General features: G+C 39.9%; 1 protein-coding gene across 3 annotated transcripts in view; it reads left to right on the plus strand.

The window, feature by feature from the left end:
- The window catches only part of MTHFD1L (methylenetetrahydrofolate dehydrogenase (NADP+ dependent) 1 like), a 248,531-nt gene extending 225,545 nt beyond the window's left edge, over positions 1-22,986 (plus strand). For all 3 annotated transcript variants that reach the window (XM_084624122.1, XM_084624120.1, XM_084624121.1), the window contains 2 exons: positions 13,947-14,055; positions 21,345-22,986. In XM_084624122.1, the coding sequence (XP_084480248.1) occupies positions 13,947-14,036 (90 nt within the window). In that variant the 3' untranslated portion in view covers positions 14,037-14,055; positions 21,345-22,986. The remainder of the gene's footprint in view (positions 1-13,946; positions 14,056-21,344) is intronic.
- The last annotated feature ends 225 nt before the right edge of the window (positions 22,987-23,211 follow it).

Here is a 23,211-nt window from a genome sequence, read left to right on the forward strand (position 1 = left end):
CACTATACATCTGTCCTTGGCCCCCTCCTCCTAGGACAACTTTCTCCAAAACTTTCCATATTCTCTATTGTTAACACCACCATTCTCCTTGTCACCCAGGCCCAGTTTTGACTTCTCTCTCCCACCCCCACCCCCCTTGCCCCCTTCATCTAGGCCATGTCCAATTCCTTCTGCTTTTATCCATTATAACTTTTCTAAACAGTGACCTTTCCTCTATTCACTCAACTAAACCTCTTGTCTAGGGCCTCCTCATCTTGTGTCTTTATTTCTGTAACACCCTCACCGGTCTCCTTGATTTAACTCCCAGTCATCTGTCTCCAGCTGCTAAGATCTTCCTCTTTTCTTGTCATGCTGACTATATCACATGCAAGCCCACAAATATCTTCACTGGCCCCCCATTTTCCACTGCAATTTCAAACTTCTTGTCCTCAACTTCAGGACCCTTCATGACTTTGCCCACACACACTCTCAACATATTTGTCCTTGTTGCTTTCTCCTTTCCACCAGTTGCCAGTCTCTAGCATTGCTTCCTTCGTTGTCCCACAACCAGTTGTCCTTTACTCATGGAACTACCCCCTCCTCTCCTTCTGGTCCCACTTTTGCCATGGGTTCTACAGGAAGTCAGCCAACTAATATCTGATCTTTTTGTTAAAATGATAATAAAATATTGTACCTGATTTGGAACCATTAAGTCCTCTTTCTCCCCTATTTTGTCACAGTCACTTGTGCCTTGTTTTTAATTAGATTCTAAGTGCTTCATGACAGGGACCATGCCTTCATGCAGCACTCAGCATAATAGAACCCCATCCCGAGTAGGGCCTTTCAGTGCTATTACAATATAAATAATGTGTCTGACTACTTTGAAAAAAATAATATAGATTTTAAAACGCTCATTTTATTTTTAGGGAGAGCAGAAAGAAAACACCGAGAGCATATGGTATCAGGGATGATATCCCATGGAAACAAAACACTGAAAAAGTTACTATGCAAAGTTGACATTCAGCAGAGCTATAGTTTCTGTATTTCTACCTACTTGTCAATGGGAATTGCTGTACGATCTGGACTGGTATAAGGGATATGGCAGAACTTGACATTCAACAGAGTTATCAGTTCTGTGATATACTTAGGAGAATACCCATTAGGGAATCCAGTTCACTGAGTCTGAGAAGTCAACAGTTTACTGTTCATATGTCCAGACAAATTGGTTCCTTTCTGGATTGTCTCAGTTAAAAATGAGTTGATGTAAAGCTTACAAGTCATGGAAAAAATGGAGGAAATTAGTCTTTAGAAAAGGCACTTAGCTTGGGGCATGATACGTAGCACAGACACAGAACGCAATGTGCTACCACACTGGATGGCGAAGAGTATTATACCTTTATTACTGATCCAGGACTAAAAATAAAATAAAGTTGAAATATGTTGTAGCTATGGAAAAGTTTCAGTTTTTTAGTGGGGGTGAGAAGACAGTATTTCCACTTCTTTAGATATGGGATCCATTGTTTATTTGATAAGAAAACTGATTTTTTTCCCAACAAAGGAAATGTGGTAGATTTAGTCTGTCCGGGACTTCAATAAAGCATTTGGCATGGTACCACATAGGAAATTAAGCTGCAGAAGATGCAGATTAGGATGAGAATTGTAAAGTGGGTAAGGAAGTGGCTAAGAAAGAGTTGACAACGGCTTATGATGAAAGGAGAACTTTATGCTGGAAGGAGATTACTGTTGGAGTTCCTCGGTGATCACTGTGGGTACTGATCTTATTTAATATTTTCATCAATAGCCTTGGCATGAAAAGTAGGAGTGTGGTAATGAAATTTGCTGGTGACGCAAGTTGGAAGGCATCATCAATACAGAGGATCATAGGAATATTACCCAGGAAGAATGGGATGACCATGGGGACTGGAATAATAGAAGTGGGATGAAATTTAATAGTAGAAAGCAAACAGTCATGCACTTAGGGACTAATAACAAAAAAAATTCTACTATAAAGTAGAAGGCTCATCAGTTGGAGATGACAGAAGAGAAGAAAGACCTGGGTGTATTTGTTTGTTGATCACAGGATGAGTATGAGCCAGCAGCGTGGTATGGTACATCGGCACCAAAAAGGGCAAATGCAATTCTAGGATGTATCAGGTGACACATCTCCAGTTGAGAGAAAGAAGTATGAATGCCATTTTACATGACACTGGTAAGAGACTTCATATGGAATACTGTGTACAATTCAGGTCACCGATGTTCAAGAAAAGTGAATTCGGACTGGAACAGGTGCAAAGAAGAGCTATTAGGATGATCAGGGGAATGACAGGCCTGTCTAATGAGAAGAGACTGGAAGAGTTTGACTTGTTTAGTCTAGCAGAATGAAGGCTGAGGGAGAAAATTATTCCCTTCTATAAATACACTGAATGGTAGTATATGTCAGGGTTGTCTGCACTAGCAGAGAACCGGACTCTAAGACCAAGCAGTTCCCTTCAGTCCTGTGTTTCTGATCAGTGATGCAATAACCCACAGTTTGGATGGGCGACAAAGATGAGGCAAACAAAACTGTTGTTTTTCAATAAGCAATCTCCCTGTCCACATTTAAAATCAGTGGCTGTTTGTATGAGTGTGTATTTTCCATTAATTTCACTTATAGAGTCACAAGGGTCTTATTTCAGTTCCTTTACTATTTTAAGAGGAAAGGAAGAGGAAAAACACCTCTAAACTGTTAGTCTAGGCAACTGGTGACTTAAATTGTTACCATCTGGTGGCTGTTCATGGCTTATGTAAAATAAATTGGTGGTGTCAATGCAGTTCCTAATGGATAGGTGTTCACATCACTAAACCACATGGATGTGGAGACTTAACTAGTCTCTGATGTCTAGAGCTGATCCCCTGGTCAAGGCTGAGGCACACTGATGTTGCAGTGGTGGTGAAGTTTGTGCTGTTGCTGTCTGCAGTGCACCTGTTCTTAAAAAAACATTTCAGTCTCTGGAGCTTTCAATTAGGCACCATTCATAAGAACTAAATAATGACAAAGACAGAGAAATTGAGCTGTTCTGTGAAATCTGCATCCTGAATTTTATTATTCCATTGTCCTGAAAGCTAGGTAATGTCTGCTGAAATGAGATTAACATGATGAACACAACTCTATCTCCCCCTCCTCATGAAGACCTCTCACTTCAGATATTTTCCAAAAGACTACAACCCTTTTGGTAATTAATAGATGGCCATTAGCTCTTTTTAAGTACTTTTAGAAGTTAAAGTATGAGACCATGTAATCAACCCGTTGTCAGGATTAAAAATGAAACACGACTGTGTTTAAAAAAAAAATAGCAAGCTGGTCCTCTGCCATATTCCCTCTCTCGGTAACCTAGAAGTTGACATTGTACAGAACTAGTTCATTTTTTTATAGTATACCCTCAGAATTCTGAAACCTGTGCATCAGTTCAGAGACTGGTGGATCTAGTTAACTATGCCTGAGGGAGTCACTTTATCAACAGTTATATATTTTTCTACTCAGTAAAATTTTGCATTATTCTTGGGTTTTTCAATGCTGAAATTTGATGTCCGTTAGGGGCAGGTGAACCTGGCCATTTTCCCAAGGCATCAGTAATTGGAAGGAGTGAAATTTACTGAGTACTGAGCACACATTGCGTCTGCTTTATGCAATTACCTGCTACCATTTTCCTTCATCTACTAAGATTTATAGAGGCTTCACATTTTCAGCAGAGGTGTCAATCTGTCAGCAGCAATCAGCTGAGATTCCATGTGAAAATAAGAGGCTTTTAACCAAAATGCCATAGTAGGGCAGCAGAATGCCGACTTGGACTTTCCTCCATGATACCTGATTTATAGATAGGTGTGGGAAAATAGTGGGTGTCAAATATACAGGTTTCGATAAATGCAGAGAAAATTAGTTTGGAGATGCTACACTAGCAGGGCTCAGGGTATAGTCCCGCCCCAGAACACTTCTTCTATGGAACCTGGATACCAGCAGGGAAGAGGGGAGTTGCACTGAACTGGAAGGGACCTCGAGAGGTCATCTAATCCAGTCCCCTACACTCATGGCAGGAGTAAGTATTATCTGACCATCCCTGACAAGTGTTTGTCCAGCCTGTTCTTAAAAATACCCAATGATGGAGATTCCACAACCTCCCTAGGCAATTTGTTCCAGTTCTTAACCACCCTAACAGGAAGTTTTTCCCAATGTCCAACCTAAATCGCCCTTGCTGCAATTTAAGCCCATTGCTTTTTGTCCTATCCTCAGAGGTTAAGAACATTTTTTCTCCTTCCTCCTTGTAACAACCTTTTATGTACTTGAAAACTGTTATCCAATTCTCTCTTGTCAGCCTCTGGATTCCTGTGATGTCAATGAACCTGTAACTTGACGTTTGGTCCTCGTCATCAGATGATTCAGATAATTGAGGGACAATACCCCAAGGCCACCAAGCATCAGTGATACCCATGCTCCCTGAAGCCGTGTGGGATAGGACCCTCTTTCCTGCCACCTCCGATGGACTAGTTCTTCCTGAGAGAATTTATCTGCATTTTCTGATCAACCTGTCAGGAATGGAAACAGCCCATGGAGGCTCTGCTCTTAGAAGTGAAGTTGAGGGAAGAGGATGATCATTCATGGGAGGTGTAGATGCTCTCTACCCAGAGTTGCTGTGTGGAGACAGGGTAGTTGAATGGTGAGGGAGGATGTGGAGGTTGGGTAATGGAGTATGTTGTTCTGAAAGGGGATTTTAGTGGGTTGTGATGGAGAAATTTTGTGAAACACTTCAGAGCAAGTCACCTCATATGTGTAACCCTAGTTTTCTCATCCTCGTATTTCTCTGCCTACTGTTTGTAGCTCTCACTTGTTGCATTATGTTTGTCCTTAACTGTTAGCTCTTCAGGACAGGCGACATTTCTGTATTATCTGTAAAGCATCCAAGAATATTGTGGCTGCTGTGGATAAATAATAATATTAGGACAAGTGACTTTGAGAATTGTGTGTCCCCAAAGTAGACATGCAAATTTGGAAGCTGCATCTGAACACTTGACCCACACAATCGTGGAGTAGGTGATTATTTTTCCAGTAAAGCCTAAAAGGTTGGTATTGTATTGTGATTAGGGGGAGAATTTTCCCCAGCTTCAGATGTACTTTTGTATCTTCAAAGATGAAAATGCAAGAGTTATTCAACTTAGAGAAATTGCTGCCTTGTATGTGATGCATAAATATATTTTAGTTATTGAGGGAGATTCGCCCAACTCACCTCTGAGTTCTATCCATACACTTCGCTTAGTTATTTATTTATTTTTCTTGAAATAACTAAAGAGATGCCCATCCAAGCCTTCAGGTTCCCTAATATGCTCACTGACAATAACATTTAAATCTCAACTGTGTTAAAATTCAACAGGAACTCAGCCAGCCATATACCTACAAAAACTTCTTTCTGCCCTTCCATCATCTTCTAGCCTGAGCCTTCTCCAAAAGCCTGGTGAAGATGTCTTTTGCGGTGTTCCCAAAAGGTCACCAAAATCTGGACTAATTTGGACCAAAGGGGAAGCAAATTCCAGAGTCCTAAAGCCCTGCTAGTCATCCCCTCTTTTTTATAAGGGCAATCCAGCTCAAGCAACCTACTGACTGGAACTGTGACAATACGACATTGAGAGAAACGGGTGATCACTCAAGTAGGCTGGTCCCAGGCCATTTAGGGCTTTCTGAAATGTAACCAATATCTTAAACTCCAGATGGATGGCGAAAGCAGATGAAGAATGTGTGTCTCTTTTATTGCCTGCAATTATCAATCCTTCCTCGAGGCAGAGCAACTCCAGCACACCTCAAACGTGGGGGCCCATCCCCCTTGCTTAAGAAGCTGTCAGAGAAAAAAATCAATGGAAAAACTGATACCAGGCGGTAGTGAGCACCTAAAATCAGGCAACATGCCAGTGAAGCAGAGCTCTTCTTTGCAGACAATAGTGTGAGATTAAAGTTGTGGGTCTTCTTTCTAAGCATTATTTTGTTCTTTGGGGAGGAATTAACATTTTAAGTGTCTTGTTCTGAGGCTTATGAGTGCAACAAGCCTCTTTTACATTAAGCTTTCCCCAAAAAAGAAATGTGAACTTCATTTTATTGTCTGAATATTACCAGGTTTGGACAAATCTTCATAAAACCTTATAAATAAACTTTTATTTTAAGCACTGACCAAAAATTGTTGCTGAGCAACTTTCATAAACTATGTATTTGTTTTGAGGCACTGAAACATATGCTGAAATTATATTTTTAAAATATTTAGTTAGTACAATAGCTTTTTTGAGAAATAATATCATTTCTAAGTCTACATTTATTAGGGTTTTTTTAAACCCTTGGTTCTGTTCCAAGAAAGATCCAACTTGCCTGCATTATGCGTGTGTTTTTCCAATCTGAGGGGGGTTTTTTTGTTTTTTTTTTTTAAGAGGCAGGTTGAAGGTCACTTAAGAGAACTAATTCTGTCTTGGGGATAACTCTACACCATTCCCTTAGCAGGTATATATTTCCTCTATTGCTTCAAGCCAGCCATATCAGCTGTATTTCTTTTAATTAAATATTGCTTTTCTTCTTTTAATTACTTGCATTCTGCTTTCACTTTTATGCTATTTTACTTTCTTATTGGAAAAGTGAGCTATTATTGAAGTTTTCTAGGGCCTCAATTCTGTAAATTGACCTGCGTTGATGTACAAGTCTGATGGATGTCAATGAGATTACTCCCATGCTTAAGGTTAAAAATGTGTGTAAGTGTTTGCAGTATCAAGGACCTACACGATTGCTTCTGGTCAATGAGGTCTCTTTATCTTCACAGACATTAAGATTGTGAGTAATTCAAGCTAAGAAAATTGTTGGCCAGATCCTCAGCTGGTGTAAATAACCATAGATCCTTTACATCAGTTTAGGACAGTGGTCTCCAGTGGTCTAGGAGGCACGGAGGAACGTTCAGGGGCATGCAGCAGGGCTTGGGCTAGCCCCCATGGGAGGCAGGGAGGCAGCACCACCCAGCCGCACTCTGACCCCAGCTCAGTTCCGGCCCCAGCCGCAGCTCTGCTCTACCCTCTGCGCCACCTGCAGCCCAGCTCTGCCCTCATTTCCTCTCCACCCCCAGGCCAGCTCTGCCTCTAGCCTCTAGCCCAGCTCCTCCCCCATCCCAAGTTTAGCCTCCAGCTCTGCTTGCAGCCCAAGCTCCTCTGATGAGCCAACTATGCAGTAATGGAGGAGGGTAGGGGGCATGGACAGATTCCATAGGGTGGGGGGGGCATGACAGGAAAAGTTTGAGTACCACTGGTTTAGGAGCTGCCCATGTCTTTATGTGTAATAATATAACCACGTTAAACATAATGCATGCACGCAGTGATCTTCATAAATTGGGTTTTTCTCTTGTATTGATTTTAGTTGAGAGGGTAGAGAATATACAATCCTCCCTTTTAGGATTTTATTGATAAACTATCCCAAGTTATAAGTCTACTGTGTTCCCTTGAGAAACATCATCTGCTCTCTGTACAATTTCAAAGTTTCAAAGGGTTCAGAATTGTCTTACATTGTTTAATTAGCAAAAGGACACAATTAGATAATGTGAATAACTCAGATTCCACAGTGGGAGCAACATAACTCCATAAACCGCAACAAGGAGAAATTTCCTGACTGAGTTCTTCAAAGATTTTTCATATCCTGTATTCTTTTAGTTTCTACTCTTTGTCTGAGATTCATAATCTTCTGGTTTTTTCCTCTAATTTACAGATCTTAGCAGGTTTGTAAAGCAGACAGATGTTGAACTGTATCTGAAAGACACTAAACATGAATTGCTTGTTGTCAAACCATCTGTTTTTAAAATCATACCATTGTGCTAATATGGTATGGCATTGTCCTGTCCTCTAAGGATTTTTAATATTATTTGTTTATATATTGGAAATAAGAGACAGATTATGTCCAGCACTGATAGGCAGCTGTGTAATAAAAAAAGGAAGCTAAGCAAAATAGTTCCTGTTGGGAAACCTTGACAAATCTGGTTAACAGAACCTCAGAGCCTGATTGTGCGACAGTTACTCACGTTGGGGTGAAATTCAATGCTGTGCCTAGGCCTTATGTATCACCTAAAGCTTCAGATTAGCTTTTAGGTGAGACTTAAATGGTGCGCAGGCCTTCTGTCTGGCCCTTTGCACTGGGGTCAAGCTGGTAAGGGGGTAAGTGGTGAACATTTACTCACCCACATAGTCACATTAACTCCAATACATTTCTCTGTGATTTCAGAAGATTAGTTTGCCTGTAGGTGAGTACCTATGTCTTTTATTTGTCAAAGAGTGCCTACCTCTTGTAGCAATAAGCACTTTAGAAATGCCTAAAATGCAGGTAGATTGAGATTTTAATTTGTATTACTTAGCACATAGTATAGCACATGTTGACAGCAATGCTGGGCAAAAGTGAAGTACCAGTAATATGGAGGAAAACAGAATCAGAAATGGCTCATCCTTTTTTTCTATATTGTCATTGACTGTCTTTGAGCTTCACAGCCAAGTCCTGTATATACAATAGATATTTAGATCAATTCTGTTGATTGAATAATATGTACCGAAGGAAGTCGGTAAATAAGCTCCTCTTATGGAATAAGTCCTTTTTAAAAACTGACAAAAAACCTCCAGCCAGTTCTTGGCAAGGAACTAGTGTATCCTCTATAGAGATCTGTATGTAAACAATAATTTAATGTGTTGATTAAATTTTATGAGACATTATTGCAAGAATAAAATCTGTTACACAAATAACAAATTATCTGTATCCGTAGTGGACATATCCAACAAACACACGTACTTAACTAGTCTGAAAAATTAAATAGCTTAAAATGTTATTTTTGCTAGCGGTCAGTGGGATTCAATTCTAGAAGTGTCACAATTAATTGTCCAAAGTTTCTCTCTGAGACCTCTCATGAAGAAAGGAACAGAGGCCATGGAGCATGAGTTAATCCAACTCTTCTAGGGATTATAGACATCTCAGCAATACCTCGCAGTTAATGATATCAAAGGCTGCTGTCACATCCATAATGATCAGCAAAAGACACTCTGGGACTCAATGGTAAAACTCCCCTTGATTTCAGTGATAGCAGAGTTAGGCTAATGCTGAGGGCTTTGAAAATCCTACCTTTTATCTTCTGTGATCACTAAGAATTAATCATTAAACTCAACCAGAGCATTTTTTGTCCAATACGAAGGCCTAAAATATGGTTGACTGGGATTGAGGAGACTGGAGATTTGCAGAAACTACCAGAGTGCTACTACCCCAACTTTCTAAATGAACTTTCACCACCCTTCCCCAAAAAGGAAAATTACATGTAGCTCAATATTAGCAACATTTCTGAGAACAGCCTTAATGAAGCTTCCTTCAGAATAATTGACACCCTGCTCTTGTAAGGAATCATAAATATCCTTCTACCTTTTTGTCTAGGTATGTGTATGAAACTCCAACATCATAAATACGTAAGACAGATAGTGGTTGTATTAGACCTTTTTCAACTAAAATCATGCTTTCCTTTTGCCAGTGTTGGTCTCTGAGAAGTATAATTATTAACATAATCCCCACAATAACTTATATTTAAAGCATATTGCTTTTTCCTCCGAATCTTACTGTTTATGTAGTACTGTAACTACATGCACATAATAGTGTAGCCATCAACACAAGTGTTGCACCTATCACAAAATGTTTCAAAAGGATTATTTGCTGTAGTGCAGAGTAACAAGAAAGGTTTCAGGGGTTTGTAGAGAATTGCAAATATCTTATTGGAAATGTAGTGGTCCAAGTGAGTTCCTACAAATTTGCCCCAATTTCCGTGTTGCATTTCTTAGCAGATGTTTAAAAGCTGTGTGAATTCTTGGTAGATGAAATTTCCTGGATGGAGAAAACATTCAGATATACTGAATGAAGAGTTTAAACTGGAAGTCCACACCACCCGTGGTTACTGAAGTTCCACTGCAGTTTTGGCAAGAGAAGATACGATAAGCGTAGTCTTGCTCAGATTCCAGTTTTGGTAGTTTTATTCTGCCTACCTAAATTCCACCTGTAATTTCATTTGGATAACATTCTTATTCATGGCTACTTACCCCAACCTGTTTTTGTAGCCTTGCTGTGTAGTGTTACTTAGCAGACACATTACATTTTAGAGGTGACTGAATATCAGGGGTGGGTGAAGTGATCCCTGTCTAGTATATATGATGTGTAAACTATGAGACACATTGGGATCTGGTGTGCATGAAAGGCACTGTAGGAGTGTGAAGTTCTTATTTGCTGTTTCAGTGCATTTTTCCTGCTGAAGATTGGCTAATTACCAAAGTGACTTGTTTTCACAGGAGAATTTGCTCTTTCAAAGCCCATTATCTGCTTCTATTTTTTACTTTTAAAATACTAGTGTCAATTTAGTGCTTATTTAAGATGAAAACGCCTTGGAGACTTAAGTCTTTTATTTATCCACTGAGCAGGTACAGCATGTGTAGCAACCAGTGGTAGATTAACAAGACCCTCTGTACATGAGGTTTCAGGCTCCTGAGTTACCTGCTGGGTTTGGGATCAGCCTATAAACTCTCAAACATTAATCCCGCGCTGTACTCTTTTGGGAGAAAGTAGAAGGCAGGAGAGGGGAGGGAGCTTTGCTTCTGAATATGCAGCCATGCAGAAAGTATTTGTGCATCCAACTGGCAACAACAGCAGAGAATCTACTGTTTCACTATTGCTATTCAGAACTGTGGGCAATGGTGAAACTGACAAGGCATATCAGTTTTACTCTGTGATCCACTGAGGCAAAAGATGTTTTCTGTACTGTGATTTAGATAAAATATACTTTTTTATGCCTCAGGGATTTTAATACAGTTGATATCACTTCCTTATGTTGACTTCATTCCTCAGTGTCAGAAGAGTTACAGCTCCTCCATTAATATTAAAGTGTTTGGAATTCACACTTCAGAAAACTCAAATGTTTGTCATCCATTAATGAAAGTTATGTTGGGTGTCACTCTGCAAGGAATTAGAAGCACACACACTGATCCTCAACTGGTGTAAATCAGCATCACTCCATTGACTTTAGTGGCCTCTGAGTGATTTATACGAGCAGAGAATCTGGCCCACTGTATTAACTAATTAAAGAAATGTTTGACTTTAATTTAGAATCGGTGATTTTAAGAATGTTATTTCTGTTAGGATGTGGTGCTTATATAGAGTGAGTGAAGACTGTCCATGCGTTTGGGTGTACATATCTGTAGATCTACTTTACAAATTATAGGGAACTTGGGAGCTCACTTTCGCTGGGTTATAGCAAGGCCATCTCCAATACAGCCAGAAACCAAAGTCTCAGAGGAGGTGTTATGCATGTAATGTTGTAAATTTTATTAAGGCAGTTTCATATCAAGGTAAGTCCTTAAATTTGAGAAGTCACAAATGGAAGAAACCTGCTATCCCAATTAGTGCACCCTCTGCAATTGCATCCCTGCAGGATACGATCCCCAGAGAAAAGACCATATTAAATTAATCCCAGATTTTAGCCCGGGGTATGTCTGCACTGCAGGCTGAGGTGTGATTGCAGCCTGGGTAGACATACCCCTTCTAGCATGGCTTAACATAGCAGTGTTAATGTGGCAGCTAGGGCTGTACCAGCGCCCCACAGATTCTAGATACATGCTTGCATTGCTAGCCCGCACAGAAGCCGGTCCTGCTATGTCTACACTGTTCTTTTTAGCTGTACTGGCACAGGTAAACTAGCGTCAGGACATCTGCCAGCGCTGCAGTCAGACCTGAGACTGCAGTGTCGACGTTCCCCAAGCAGCCAAGGCAACACAATACGTATGTAATTACCCAGTGCTGCGTTTCGAGTAAGAACCTCTCTTTAATGCAAACTAGCGGGGTTTCATACCCCTGTAATGTCATAAAAGACCACAAACGACTACATTGGAACTACTTTTTTTTTTTATTATTAGGAAATGTTATGAGTCTGAATTTTCTTTTCCCATCAGCAGTTGGTCTAGAAAAAGACAGAACACATCACTAATCCATGTTAACTGAACTCCATTCTCCAGGAGATTAACGCAAGGAGGGAAAGTGGAGTTACTTCATATAATATACATGGGCATTTAAGTTTCTGTGAGGACATCTTAAGTGATATTGTTATTTCGTTTCCACTATTGTAATAGCAACACTAAACTCAATTTCAGAGCAAAGGTGCAGTGCAAAGCACTGAGTAATACTAACTAGATCATTGTACATGCATTAAAACCGGTTGACTTTTACAGAGAAATAGAAACAACTCTAGTCAGAGAGGGGCCATTAAATTTGGCTCTCCGGGGCTAAAATAGCAGGCGTATGTTTTCCTTTTCTGAGACCCATCAGCCCGGTGCTGCTCTCACTGTGGCCAGAGAAAATGTCAGTTCCTTAGCAGATACATAAAAGTATTTTAAGGAGAGACCCTCAGGGCCAGATTGAACATTGGCTTTAGTGGAACTATGCTGATTTATCCTAGCTGAGATCCTGGTCCTCAAAAGTCTATAGATCTTCTTTTTTTGTTTTTAATAAAATTTTGATGCCAATAGGCTCAACACTTGAGCACATGCTTAACTTTAAGCACATATAGGCTCTGTCTCCACTACAAGCCAAGTGTGTGATTCCCAGCTACCACAGATATACTCGTGCTAGCTCTGGTCTGAGCTAGCACACTAAAAATAACAGGGTAGCACAGCCAGCAGCGTGTTCTAGCCACACTGAGCATGTACCCTCAGGGTGTGGGCGGGTTTGTACTCAGGGCAGATAGCCTGGGCTACCTTGGCTACACTGCAGTTTTTAGTGCGCTAGCTTAGAGTGAGTATGTCTGCACAAGCTGGGAATTACACCCCAAGCTTGTAGCATAGATGTAGCCTTAGTTAGATTGTAAGCTCCTTGGGGCAAGGGCCATTCCTTTGTTGCATGTTTGTCCAGAGCCTTGGTCCATAACAGGGATTAAAATTCTCAAAAGTGTTTAAGTGATTTAGGAGCTTAAGTCCTATTTTCAAAAGCGATTGAGGAGCATAATGAGACGTAGGCAGTTAGGAACCCTACCTCTCATGTGGGGCTCCTAAGTCACTTAGTGATTTTTGAACGGTGCTACTGCAATACAGATAATAAATAGTAGTAGCGTAAGTAATCCAGTTGAAGCTAGAAGTAGGCAGTATTTGAGACTACTCACATTATTTAAAGTTAAGTGCATGCTGAAGAGCTATCCTGGAGCAGGGCCTTAATTACCAGTAATTAGAAATAAGCAGGCTTTTGTGGCTTTATATTTCAGCCAACATATAGGGATTGGCTCTTCTGCTGTAACTGTTACTGCTTTAGTGCATTGTAGTGCTCACTACAAGCTCTATAACTTCATGGTGCTGGGAACTCTCAGGAAAAATGCACGGAGCCCAAGAGCTGGGAACTCCTAAATGATGAATTAGGAATCACCCATAATTATTTTAATCATCTCAGTTCACGCTTGGTGTTAATTAAGTATTCATAGTCATGAAGATGTTAAGGCTAATTCCTTTGCCATGTGCCGCTTTCATTCACAAAGACCCACAGTTTAACATGTGTAGTACCAGTGGAATTCGCGTAGTATTGCCCTTTGATCTACAGAATTCCTGGTATCATAACTTTAAATGGATAAATACTCAGAGGCACAAAGAAATCCAGTGTGTCTGCATTTTGTGAAGAAGGTTACTCTTGCATCTTCCCAGTTTACAACCTTAAACTGTGTGACAATTTTTATTTTCCCCCTTTCCTGTCTCTCATAGGCTCAGATTTAAAAAATAAATTGAAGTAGCAGATGGTTTGACATTTAAAAAAAAAATTGCAGCTGTAGTTGAGTGCATGAAGAACAATCTAGCCTTTCACTTCGTCAAAGGTATATATGCACAGTGTGATTATGCGCTTACAGTTGCAGGAATGTAACTTTATTTTATTGTCCCCACAGATGAGCACCATGCCAGGACTTCCTACAAGGCCTTGTTTCTATGACATTGACCTTGACCCAGACACAGAGCAAGTAAAAGGGTTGTTTTGAGAGAGGTGTCCAAGTTCAGGTGGGTAATGTATAACAGTGTTTAATGGGCTGTTTTCTTTCTCACTTTACAAAACTACTAATTATTTCCAAGAGTAAGAAATTGGTAGAGGTTTTGTCATTGATGCATCAAGGAACCAGTATTGAGGTTTGGGAAATATTTGTTTCATTATTGCATCATATTGTATGGATATATGGTAATAGCTGGTACTAAGTCCTCAATTGGTATAAATTGGCTTGGCCATTGGCTTTAATGGAGCTATGTCAAACTATACCAGGTGAGCATCTGGCCTTCCACGGGGCCAATCAACAGAGCTTTTATTTTCTGAAATCATCCCTAATAGACGTGTCTAATCTAACCTTGCATATTGCCTCTGATGGTGATTCCCTTTCACCGCCTGTTTTTGTTGTTATATAGATTTTCCCAATAGTTTTTCCAGAAAAAATTCTGCCACATCATAAACCCATTATTACTCTTTGTTCTGTCCTCTTAAACAGAGACTAACTGATCCCTATCCTCTCTATCATATGACAATATGTTTGAGAGAGACAAGGTGGGTGACATAATCTCTTTTATTGGACCAACTTCTGTTGGTGAAAGAGGGGACAAGTTTTCAGGCTTCACAGAGCTCTTCCTCTGGTATGGGAAAGATCATTAGCATGTCACAGCTACCTGATTGCATTTCACAGACCTGAAGAAGAGCTCTGAGGAGCTCCAAAGCTTGTCTCTCACCAACAGATGTTGGACCACTAAAAGAGATTACCTCACCCACCTTGTCTGTCTCATAGCCTGGGACCAGCATGGCTACAACACAGCAAACAATATGTTTATTGTATGTATTTGAAGACTTTTTTTCTTCCATTTGTTTTTCTGCACACTTTTCAAATCCAGGGCTCTTCATCTTTCCTGAGAAGGTGCATTTTCCAAGCCCCTCATAGATTCATAGATTCATAGATATTTAGGCCAGAAGGGACCATTATGATCATCTAGTCTGACCTCCTGCACAATGCAGGCCACAAAATTTCACCCACCACTCCTAAAAAAAGACCTCACACCTATATCTGTGCTATTGAAGTCCTCAAATTGTAGTTTGAAGACCTCAAGGAGCAGAGAATCCTCCAGCAAGTGACCCGTGCCCCATGCTACAGAGGAAGGCGAAAAACCTCCAGGGCCTTCCAATCTGCCCTGGAGGAAAATTCCTTCCCGACCCCAAATATGGCGATCAGCTAAACCCTGAGCATATGGGCAAGATTCATCAGCCAGATACTACAGAAAATTCTTTCCCGGGTAACTTGGATCTTACCCCCATCTAAAAACCCATCACAGGCCATTGGGCCTATTTACCATGAATATTTAATTACCAAAACCATGTTATCCCATCATACCATCTCCTCCATAAACTTATCGAGTTTAATCTTAAAGCAAGATAGATCTTTTGCCCCCACTACTTTCCTCGGAAGGCTATTCCAAAACTTCACTCCTCTGATGGTTAGAAACCTTCGTCTAATTTCTAATCTAAATTTCCTAGTGGCCAGTTTATATCCATTTGTTCTTGTGTCCACATTGGTACTGAGTTTAAATAATTCCTCTCCCTCTCTGGTATTTATCCCTCTGATATATTTATAGAGAGCAATCATATCTCCCCTCAACCTTCTTTTAGTTAGGCTAAACAAGCCAAGCTCCCTGAGTCTCCTTTCATAAGACAAGTTTTCCATTCCTCGGATCATCCTAGTAGCCCTTCTCTGTACCTGTTCCAGTTTGAATTCATCCTTCTTAAACATGGGAGACCAGAACTGCACACAGTATTCCAGGTGAGGTCTCACCAATGCCTTATATAACGGTACTAAAACCTCCTTATCCCTACTGGAAATACCTCTCCTGATGCATCCCAAGACGACATTAGCTTTTTTCACAGCCATATCACATTGGCAGCTCATAGTCATCCTATGATCAACCAATACTCCAAGGTCCTTTTCCTCCTCCGTTACTTCTAGTTGATGCGTCCCTAGCTTATAACTAAAATTCTTGTTATTAATCCCTAAATGCATGACCTTACACTTCTCACTATTAAATTTCATCCTATTCCTATTACTCCAGTTTACAAGGTCATCCAGATCCTCCTGTAGGGTATCCCTGTCCTTCTCTAAATTAGCAATACCTCCCAGCTTTGTATCATCTGCAAACTTCATTAGCACACTCCCACTTTTTGTGCCCAGGTCAGTAATAAAAAGATTAAATAAGATTGGTCCCAAAACTGATCCTTGAGGAACTCCACTGGTAACCTCCCTCCAACTTGACAGTTCACCTTTCAGTAGGACCCGTTGTAGTCTCCCCTTTAACCAATTCCCTATCCACCTTTCAATTTTCCTATTGATGCCCATCTTATCCAATTTAACTAATAATTCCCCATGTGGCACAGTATCAAACGCCTTACTAAAATCTAAGTAAATTAGATCCACTGCGTTTCCTTTATCTAAAAAATCTGTTACTCTCTCAAAGAAGGAGATCAGGTTGGTTTGGCACGATCTACCTTTTGTAAAACCATGTTGTATTTTGTCCCATTTACCATTGACTCATCCTTTTTACTCTAAATTTCCTCTAGCTTGTCCATCTTTTAAAATCAAAGTGGTTACCAAAACTGAATTCAGAACTCCAGTTGAGGCTTAGAACATGCCAAGTGGTGTAGAATATTGCCTCTCTTTACACATAATAACTCTGTATAAAATCAACTAATGAGGCTTTTTTGTTACTGTTACTCATTCAGTATATCATAGATGGTAACTCTCAGATTCTCCCAGTGACGCTACATTCTAGCTATTCTTTGTCTGCCCTATATTTAGGATAAATAGGTTTACTTCATTTTAGTATGCCCCAAGTACCCCAAAAAAGCAAAATTAACTGTTCATATGCCTATGCTGTAAGATAGTATCCTTCAATCTGGTCAGGGCAGACTCTTACATTTTCCTGTATTCTTTCTATTACAGCAAAAACTGGTTAGACTGAAAGTTAAATGATAGGTTTAGACAATTATCTTATGTACTAAGTGCCGTTGGCTATTTACTGCTGTGTAGCTCTATGCATAGCAGTTCTTGGTACATACCCTGTTGTTTTGGGAGGAATTAACAACACTATAAACTAGACGGATATTTGCTTAGAAAGTGGTATGTGATCCTCTTTGAACAATCTAAAATGACAGCAGAATCCTAAGGTAAGACCTATACACAGACACGTGTGCTTTCTTCAGTGAAGTGGTTCAACCACTATGTTTGCTACTTTTAGTCTTGTTAAAGGCCATCATACCCAAAGAGCAAGAAAGAGTTTTCCTTTTTGCTAAATACATCTTCAAGAACAATAGTTGGAAAACAAATAAGAAACTCTCCTCCCACTATAAGGGACTTTGCTTCGGAGTAATATACAAAGTGAAAATGTTGAACTTGGTTTTTTTAATCAGCTTGGGTATCTTTTGGGGTTGAAGAGGAAATGCCAGTAAATTAAACTCTAATCAGGTTCTTGAGAGTTGTGTGCATCCCAGCCTATAACAGTAAGGCTATGAATCTATTGGGGATGTGCTGATAATATCAACCACATGAGGAGAGAACCCTGTGAGTTTGAGTTCTGAAGACATTTTGACGATAATATGTTGAAAAATATGGGCCTAGCTTTTCCAACGTAGGTACCTACAGTTAGGCACCTAATAAGTGTTCTGATTTTCCGAAGTGCTGTGGATATGCAGGGCCCATTAACTCCAATGACACTAATGAGCATTCAGCACCCCTGGGGTCAGATCCTATGTGGTTTTTGTGCATCTTCCCTTCACTCCCAAAATGCTGAGGTCTGAATAAGAAGTTCATTAGGCTTTCTAGGGACCTGGAAAAAAAAGTAGTAGAGCTAAAGACAGGGAAATAAGAGAAATGGCAGAATTAAAAAAACCAAAAACCTTCCCCCAATTTTGATTTCTCATTTTTTTCCCACCACAAATTATATGTGCTATCGTAAACTGACTTATATTAGCCTAGTCGAGAATCATTCTCTGAGTTCATTTTTCACCCATGAGAAAGGTCTCCGCACTGAAGCAGCCTGCCCCAAGGGCAGATGGACTGCACGGAGGTATGCGTGGGTGTGTTCATATGATGACAGCTACAGTAATTTTCTGTCTGCTTGATTGAAACTCTTTTGTTGTGGTCATAGTGTATAATGTAAATTACAGGCATATTGTATTTTGCCAGCTAAGATGTGGCAATTGTAAAGTATTCAGAGATTAGTCCAAGAACTACAGCTGTTTCATTATAAACACACATGCCTAGCTGAGAACAGTTGTGCTAATGTGCATTCTGTATCCCATTCTGCACATTGCTTAACCTCATGAGGCTTTATAAGGATATTCAAACAGGCAAAGTTTGTGCTACTAGAACAATTCTCTGGTATGCCTTGCTAATCCTGAGCTAAGCTTTGGACTCCCATCAGTCTGCCTGACTTGTCAATACTGTTAATAAAGCTGGTGATAGTTCTCACAAGATTCTGCAGAATAGTACAAGTCATGGTGTGTACTGTAGTGTAGCTTGGGGTTTGTATGAATTTTTAGAGTATATGCTAACCAAAAAATTAATTGAAAAAAAGTCAAGGTTGAAAATACTTTTCATTCAAATGCAGCCAGTGATCAAAGGACAACTTCACACTTTCTTTGCAAAAAGTACCATGAACCATTAAAAAACACCCAAGCCTTCTGAACCTAGATAATGTAGGTGTCTCCTGTATCTACCCTCCTCTTACCAGTTACCAGACTTCCATTCTTTCATTGTCCTTGAGTTCTTGTGACAGGCAAAATGTTCTTGCATTTTACCCTTCCTTCCAGGCCTGAGGTGAAGCAGGATGATTTGCAGCATAAAGAACTGATACTGTGACACTCCTGCAGCTTTTCTAAAGAGCTGTTAACGTAGGTCATCTTATGCAAGGCATTATGAGGTGCATCAAACCCAGAAGGAAGTACAAAACAGGAGACTACAACTGCCTGATGACAGAGAATATAAAACCGTTTGAGAGGAGTTTTAGCCTGTATTCATTCAGACTTAGTCACCTGGAAAAGAGGTTCTTGAAATCTTTTTTCTCCTTTTGTCATTCTTCCCCCTCCCCTTTCTTTCCAACTTTACCTTTATTCCCCTTCCAGTCTATACCTATCCTGCATTTTAGGCAGCAGGAGTTTGGAGGTCTGTAGAAGAAACTATCTTTTTGCCACAGGGAGAGAAGAGGCAAGTACATCATGTCACTACCTAGCAACATCATACATACACAATGTGTCTGGCAGCTTGTCTACATTACCCACTGGATCAATGGGCAGCGTTCGATCCAGTGGGGGTCGATTTATCGCGTCTAGTCTAGACGTGATAAATCGACCGCCGAGTGCTCTCCTGTCGACTCCAGTACTCCACCAGGGCAAGAGGCGCAGCCCGAGTCGACAGAAGAGTGTCAGCCGTCTACTTACCGCAGTGAAGACACCATGGTAAGTAGATCTAAGTATGTTGACTTCAGCTATGTTATTCACGTAGCTGAAGTTGCGTAACTTAGATCGATCCCCGCCCACCTACCCCCACACCCGCAGTGTAGACCAGGCCTGGATCTTGAGGGAACTTATCCAGTTTACCTTTGCCCACAATGGGCCTTTGTATATGGGTGGGGACAGAGCGTTTTCCTATACTTTAAGCCCCCTTAAGAAAACAGAAGAATCTAAAATCTCCATGTATACAAATCCACATTTTTAGAATTGTCCCTTGATTTTACATCCAAATATTACTGTACTGCTAACCTTTGTTGATTGTACACTCTTCTTATATTGCTACCTTGGGGAGAGATGGAGAATTAGGGACAAGAACATGTGAGGAAGAAAGATTGTTAAAGCAGGATATGTGTGAGAGAGAGAGAGAGAGAGACTAACTAAACTGTACTTAGTCTATTATGGTCTTTCTCCCTTTCCAGCTTCTGCATGTACTTGTCATGTTTGTGTCTTTTAATTGCCTACATAACTCCTTGAGAATACATTGTAGAGTCGTCTGCTGCCTTTGTTAGTGCATTGTATGCATTAATTACAGCCTGTGTAGCAAAATTTCCCAACACATTGTCTCACTTCCATTCCCAGTTCCCTTCTTTTGTATCTGTTACCCTCTAGAAATTTCACTCCTCAGAAGTTCAGTCATGTCCTATTCAGATTTTTAATGACTCTGGAAGAAATCGTAGCCCCACTGCATGGCAGACCTACCATTGACTTCAATGGGCCAGAGCTTCATCCTCTAAGCCCATTTTAATAACCTTTCCACATAATGATAACCACGGTGACTCTTGATTATGCCCCTTCTGAATCTTTCCTAATTCTTCACTAGAATCCCTGTAATATGACTCCACAAATATATTTATTTGAATTTCTAAAAAGCCTACCTATCCTTTCACCATGGGCTCACATATATTTAAATAGAGAAACAGGTGACACAAAGCAAGTCAACAGCAGTGCACACCCCTTCAACCTGTTAGATTTAACAAAAACCCTTCATCTTTATCCCCATATACAGTACCTATCACAATGGGATCCAGTTACAAATTGGGGGTGGTAGACACTACCTCATCAAAAATTATAACACAATACTTCACTTGTGATCCTGCCAGCCCCTTTGTTACATTGCCATAATTATCTCCTGTGAGTTGTGCTTTATTCTGCTGTTGATACACTCCATATTTCTGTTTGCTTTCTTAATTGTTGTTAGATAGTGGGGTTGGGATTGTATTTTTCTATGCAGTATTTCCCCCAGATCTGTCTGCTGACAACTTTCTCTCCATATAAATGGGTTGAGGTTATTCTTAATTAGCCTTCACTACCAGTGAATCATTTGTGTTTTCCTCCTGGAAAGGTGATTAGTGTTTATATTGTTTTAGTTTCTTGATCAGTTCTTGTTGAAAATGCATCTTGTTGGGGTTTTTTTTTTTATCACTTTAACAAAAACTTTCCTAAATTCTATGCACCAAGTTTTAAGTCAATGGAACTCTCTATTGCAAAATGTCAACTCTTCAGAAGCCCATAATAGTGCTAGCGTGTGTGTGTTTTGTGTTTTCCTTCCATTGGATATACAGAAAGGGTTTGTATTAACTGGAAATATGTTATTTGTAGCACATGGTATAGTTAAATGTTTGATCTAATTATGCTCAGGGCAAAAACTTCTACCATTGAAACATTACAGAGCCTCTTGTCATACCTTAGCTTTTGTTTCTTTATTCCTGTTTCTTCACCCAATGAAAATTATTTCTGCAATACTTTTCTTCTTTTCCAGAATTCTGAAAATACAAACTGCTACTTCACTATTTCCTGCAATAGGAGACGAGTGAATTTGAAATATGCCTGTTATGTGTCTCTGGAGAGATATCAAGATAGACCAAAGAGAGAAAATCTACACTTCTTTCTACCCATTTTTATGACGCACACAAAAAAAGTTTGTTACAAACTAATTTATTCTTGGTTTAGTGCAGAGAAATCTTTTGCCATGCTTACTCTTGCTTGCATTTCAGAATGTTTGTTTTATCGATAATATGGTGTGAACAGAAAGGTGAAATTTTCCACTCCAGGATTTTGTATTCTTTATTTGAGCTACTAACAAAAGTATTTCCTTCATCAGTGGCCATCTAAAAAATTAACATAAACAGGATTACACTGCGTGATAAAGCCTGTTGCTCTTGAAAAGTACAGTTCAGCTGCTGGCATTCAGGAGCTGAAACCACACACAAATTAGCTGCACATTTCTGAGTTATCAGCAAGTGTTGCTATGGGCACTGCTGGGGAAGAGCCAAATTTCAAATGAGGGGACTGTTGAAGAATAACAAGCAAGAGTTTTTTAATACAGAATTTGTTTCCTCTGAGGCCAATCGGCTCTGAAAAACTTAAAACATAGTATGTCCAATAGTCATAGGTACTTTCATCTGTCAAAGGCGCTTGTTACCAGTTTTACAGTGTTTTTGGTCTATTTTGTTCAGTATCTTGACCATAAATCCCAAATGTCAACAAGCTTTGTTTCTTTTTAAAATCAGCTGTCTAAGGAGACAGAAGGAATGTCTGTCTTGTCAGTTTTTTGAAAAATATCAACCTCTAACCTTGTTTCCCAGTGGAGTGGGTTATTGTCATTATTCTGGAGGGTTTTTCTTAACAGTGCAAAATTGAGGGTCTGGTGTTGCTTTACAGTCAGCAGGTGGTACTGCCAGTGAAAACTAACCATTCTTTATTTGGGGGTTGTGGTATGCTGTTCCCATGCTCCAGCCACCCTCTGTAGGGACAGTTGGGTGCTGTAGCATGTTAAAAATCCAAATTGAGCAGTTCTTTTGACTTTCTTTGAGTGCCCATTGAATGAATCACTGCTACAGTAAGGCAAACTTTCACACAGTACATATTTAACAGGTTACTTTTGAATATTTCTTTTCTTGTTTTTGCTGTTTATTTTCCAAATATGTGCCTGAAAGAAAGGTCTTCCTCCTAGTGCACATGCTCCTTTGACCTGATTCATTCAGTGAACTCCTTTGCACAGTATTTTGGACATAGAAAACACATTATTACAACACCACCTAGTAAAGTGGAGAACAGCCCAAAATGTCATGCTACTCAGATAATACATTGTACACCATCAACCAAGTCCACATAATTATCAACCTAGATATAAGGGCCAGCTGCTAAAAATGTCTGGTATTTTATGCAGAAATAATGCTCATATTTAATACTTTAATATGGCCTCATTTAGGTTTCCAGTAGCAAAATGTTGACTCCATCCAGTTATTTCTGGGCACAGACAAAAGTCCTGAACCTCCGAAAGTCACATTAGTAAGCTCCAGCTGCTCTCTGTCACCCAAGAATGCATTGCACTAGGACTCCATTTCTGCCATGGAGGATCTGGCTGATAGGAAGCCTAATAAACCAATTTTTTTTAATGATTTGGTTCATTTTCTCAGCACTTCTCTATTTTGATTATTATATGCAATTTATAATTTAAAAAAGAGATGACGCCAGTTTTCTAAGCTCGTTTTCAAGAACTACAAGCTGGTACGGCTTGGTTTTCGAAAAGAAAGGCACACAATGAAAAAAACAAGCTGTCTATGTGATGAGGTGGTTACAATGATGGGGTTGGGTGCTAAACTAGGGTGTTGCACTTTTGGGGG

This window comes from Lepidochelys olivacea (assembly GCF_965140295.1).
Source record: "Lepidochelys olivacea isolate rLepOli2 genome assembly, chromosome: 3".
In the NCBI taxonomy this organism is placed as follows: Eukaryota; Metazoa; Chordata; order Testudines; family Cheloniidae; genus Lepidochelys; species Lepidochelys olivacea.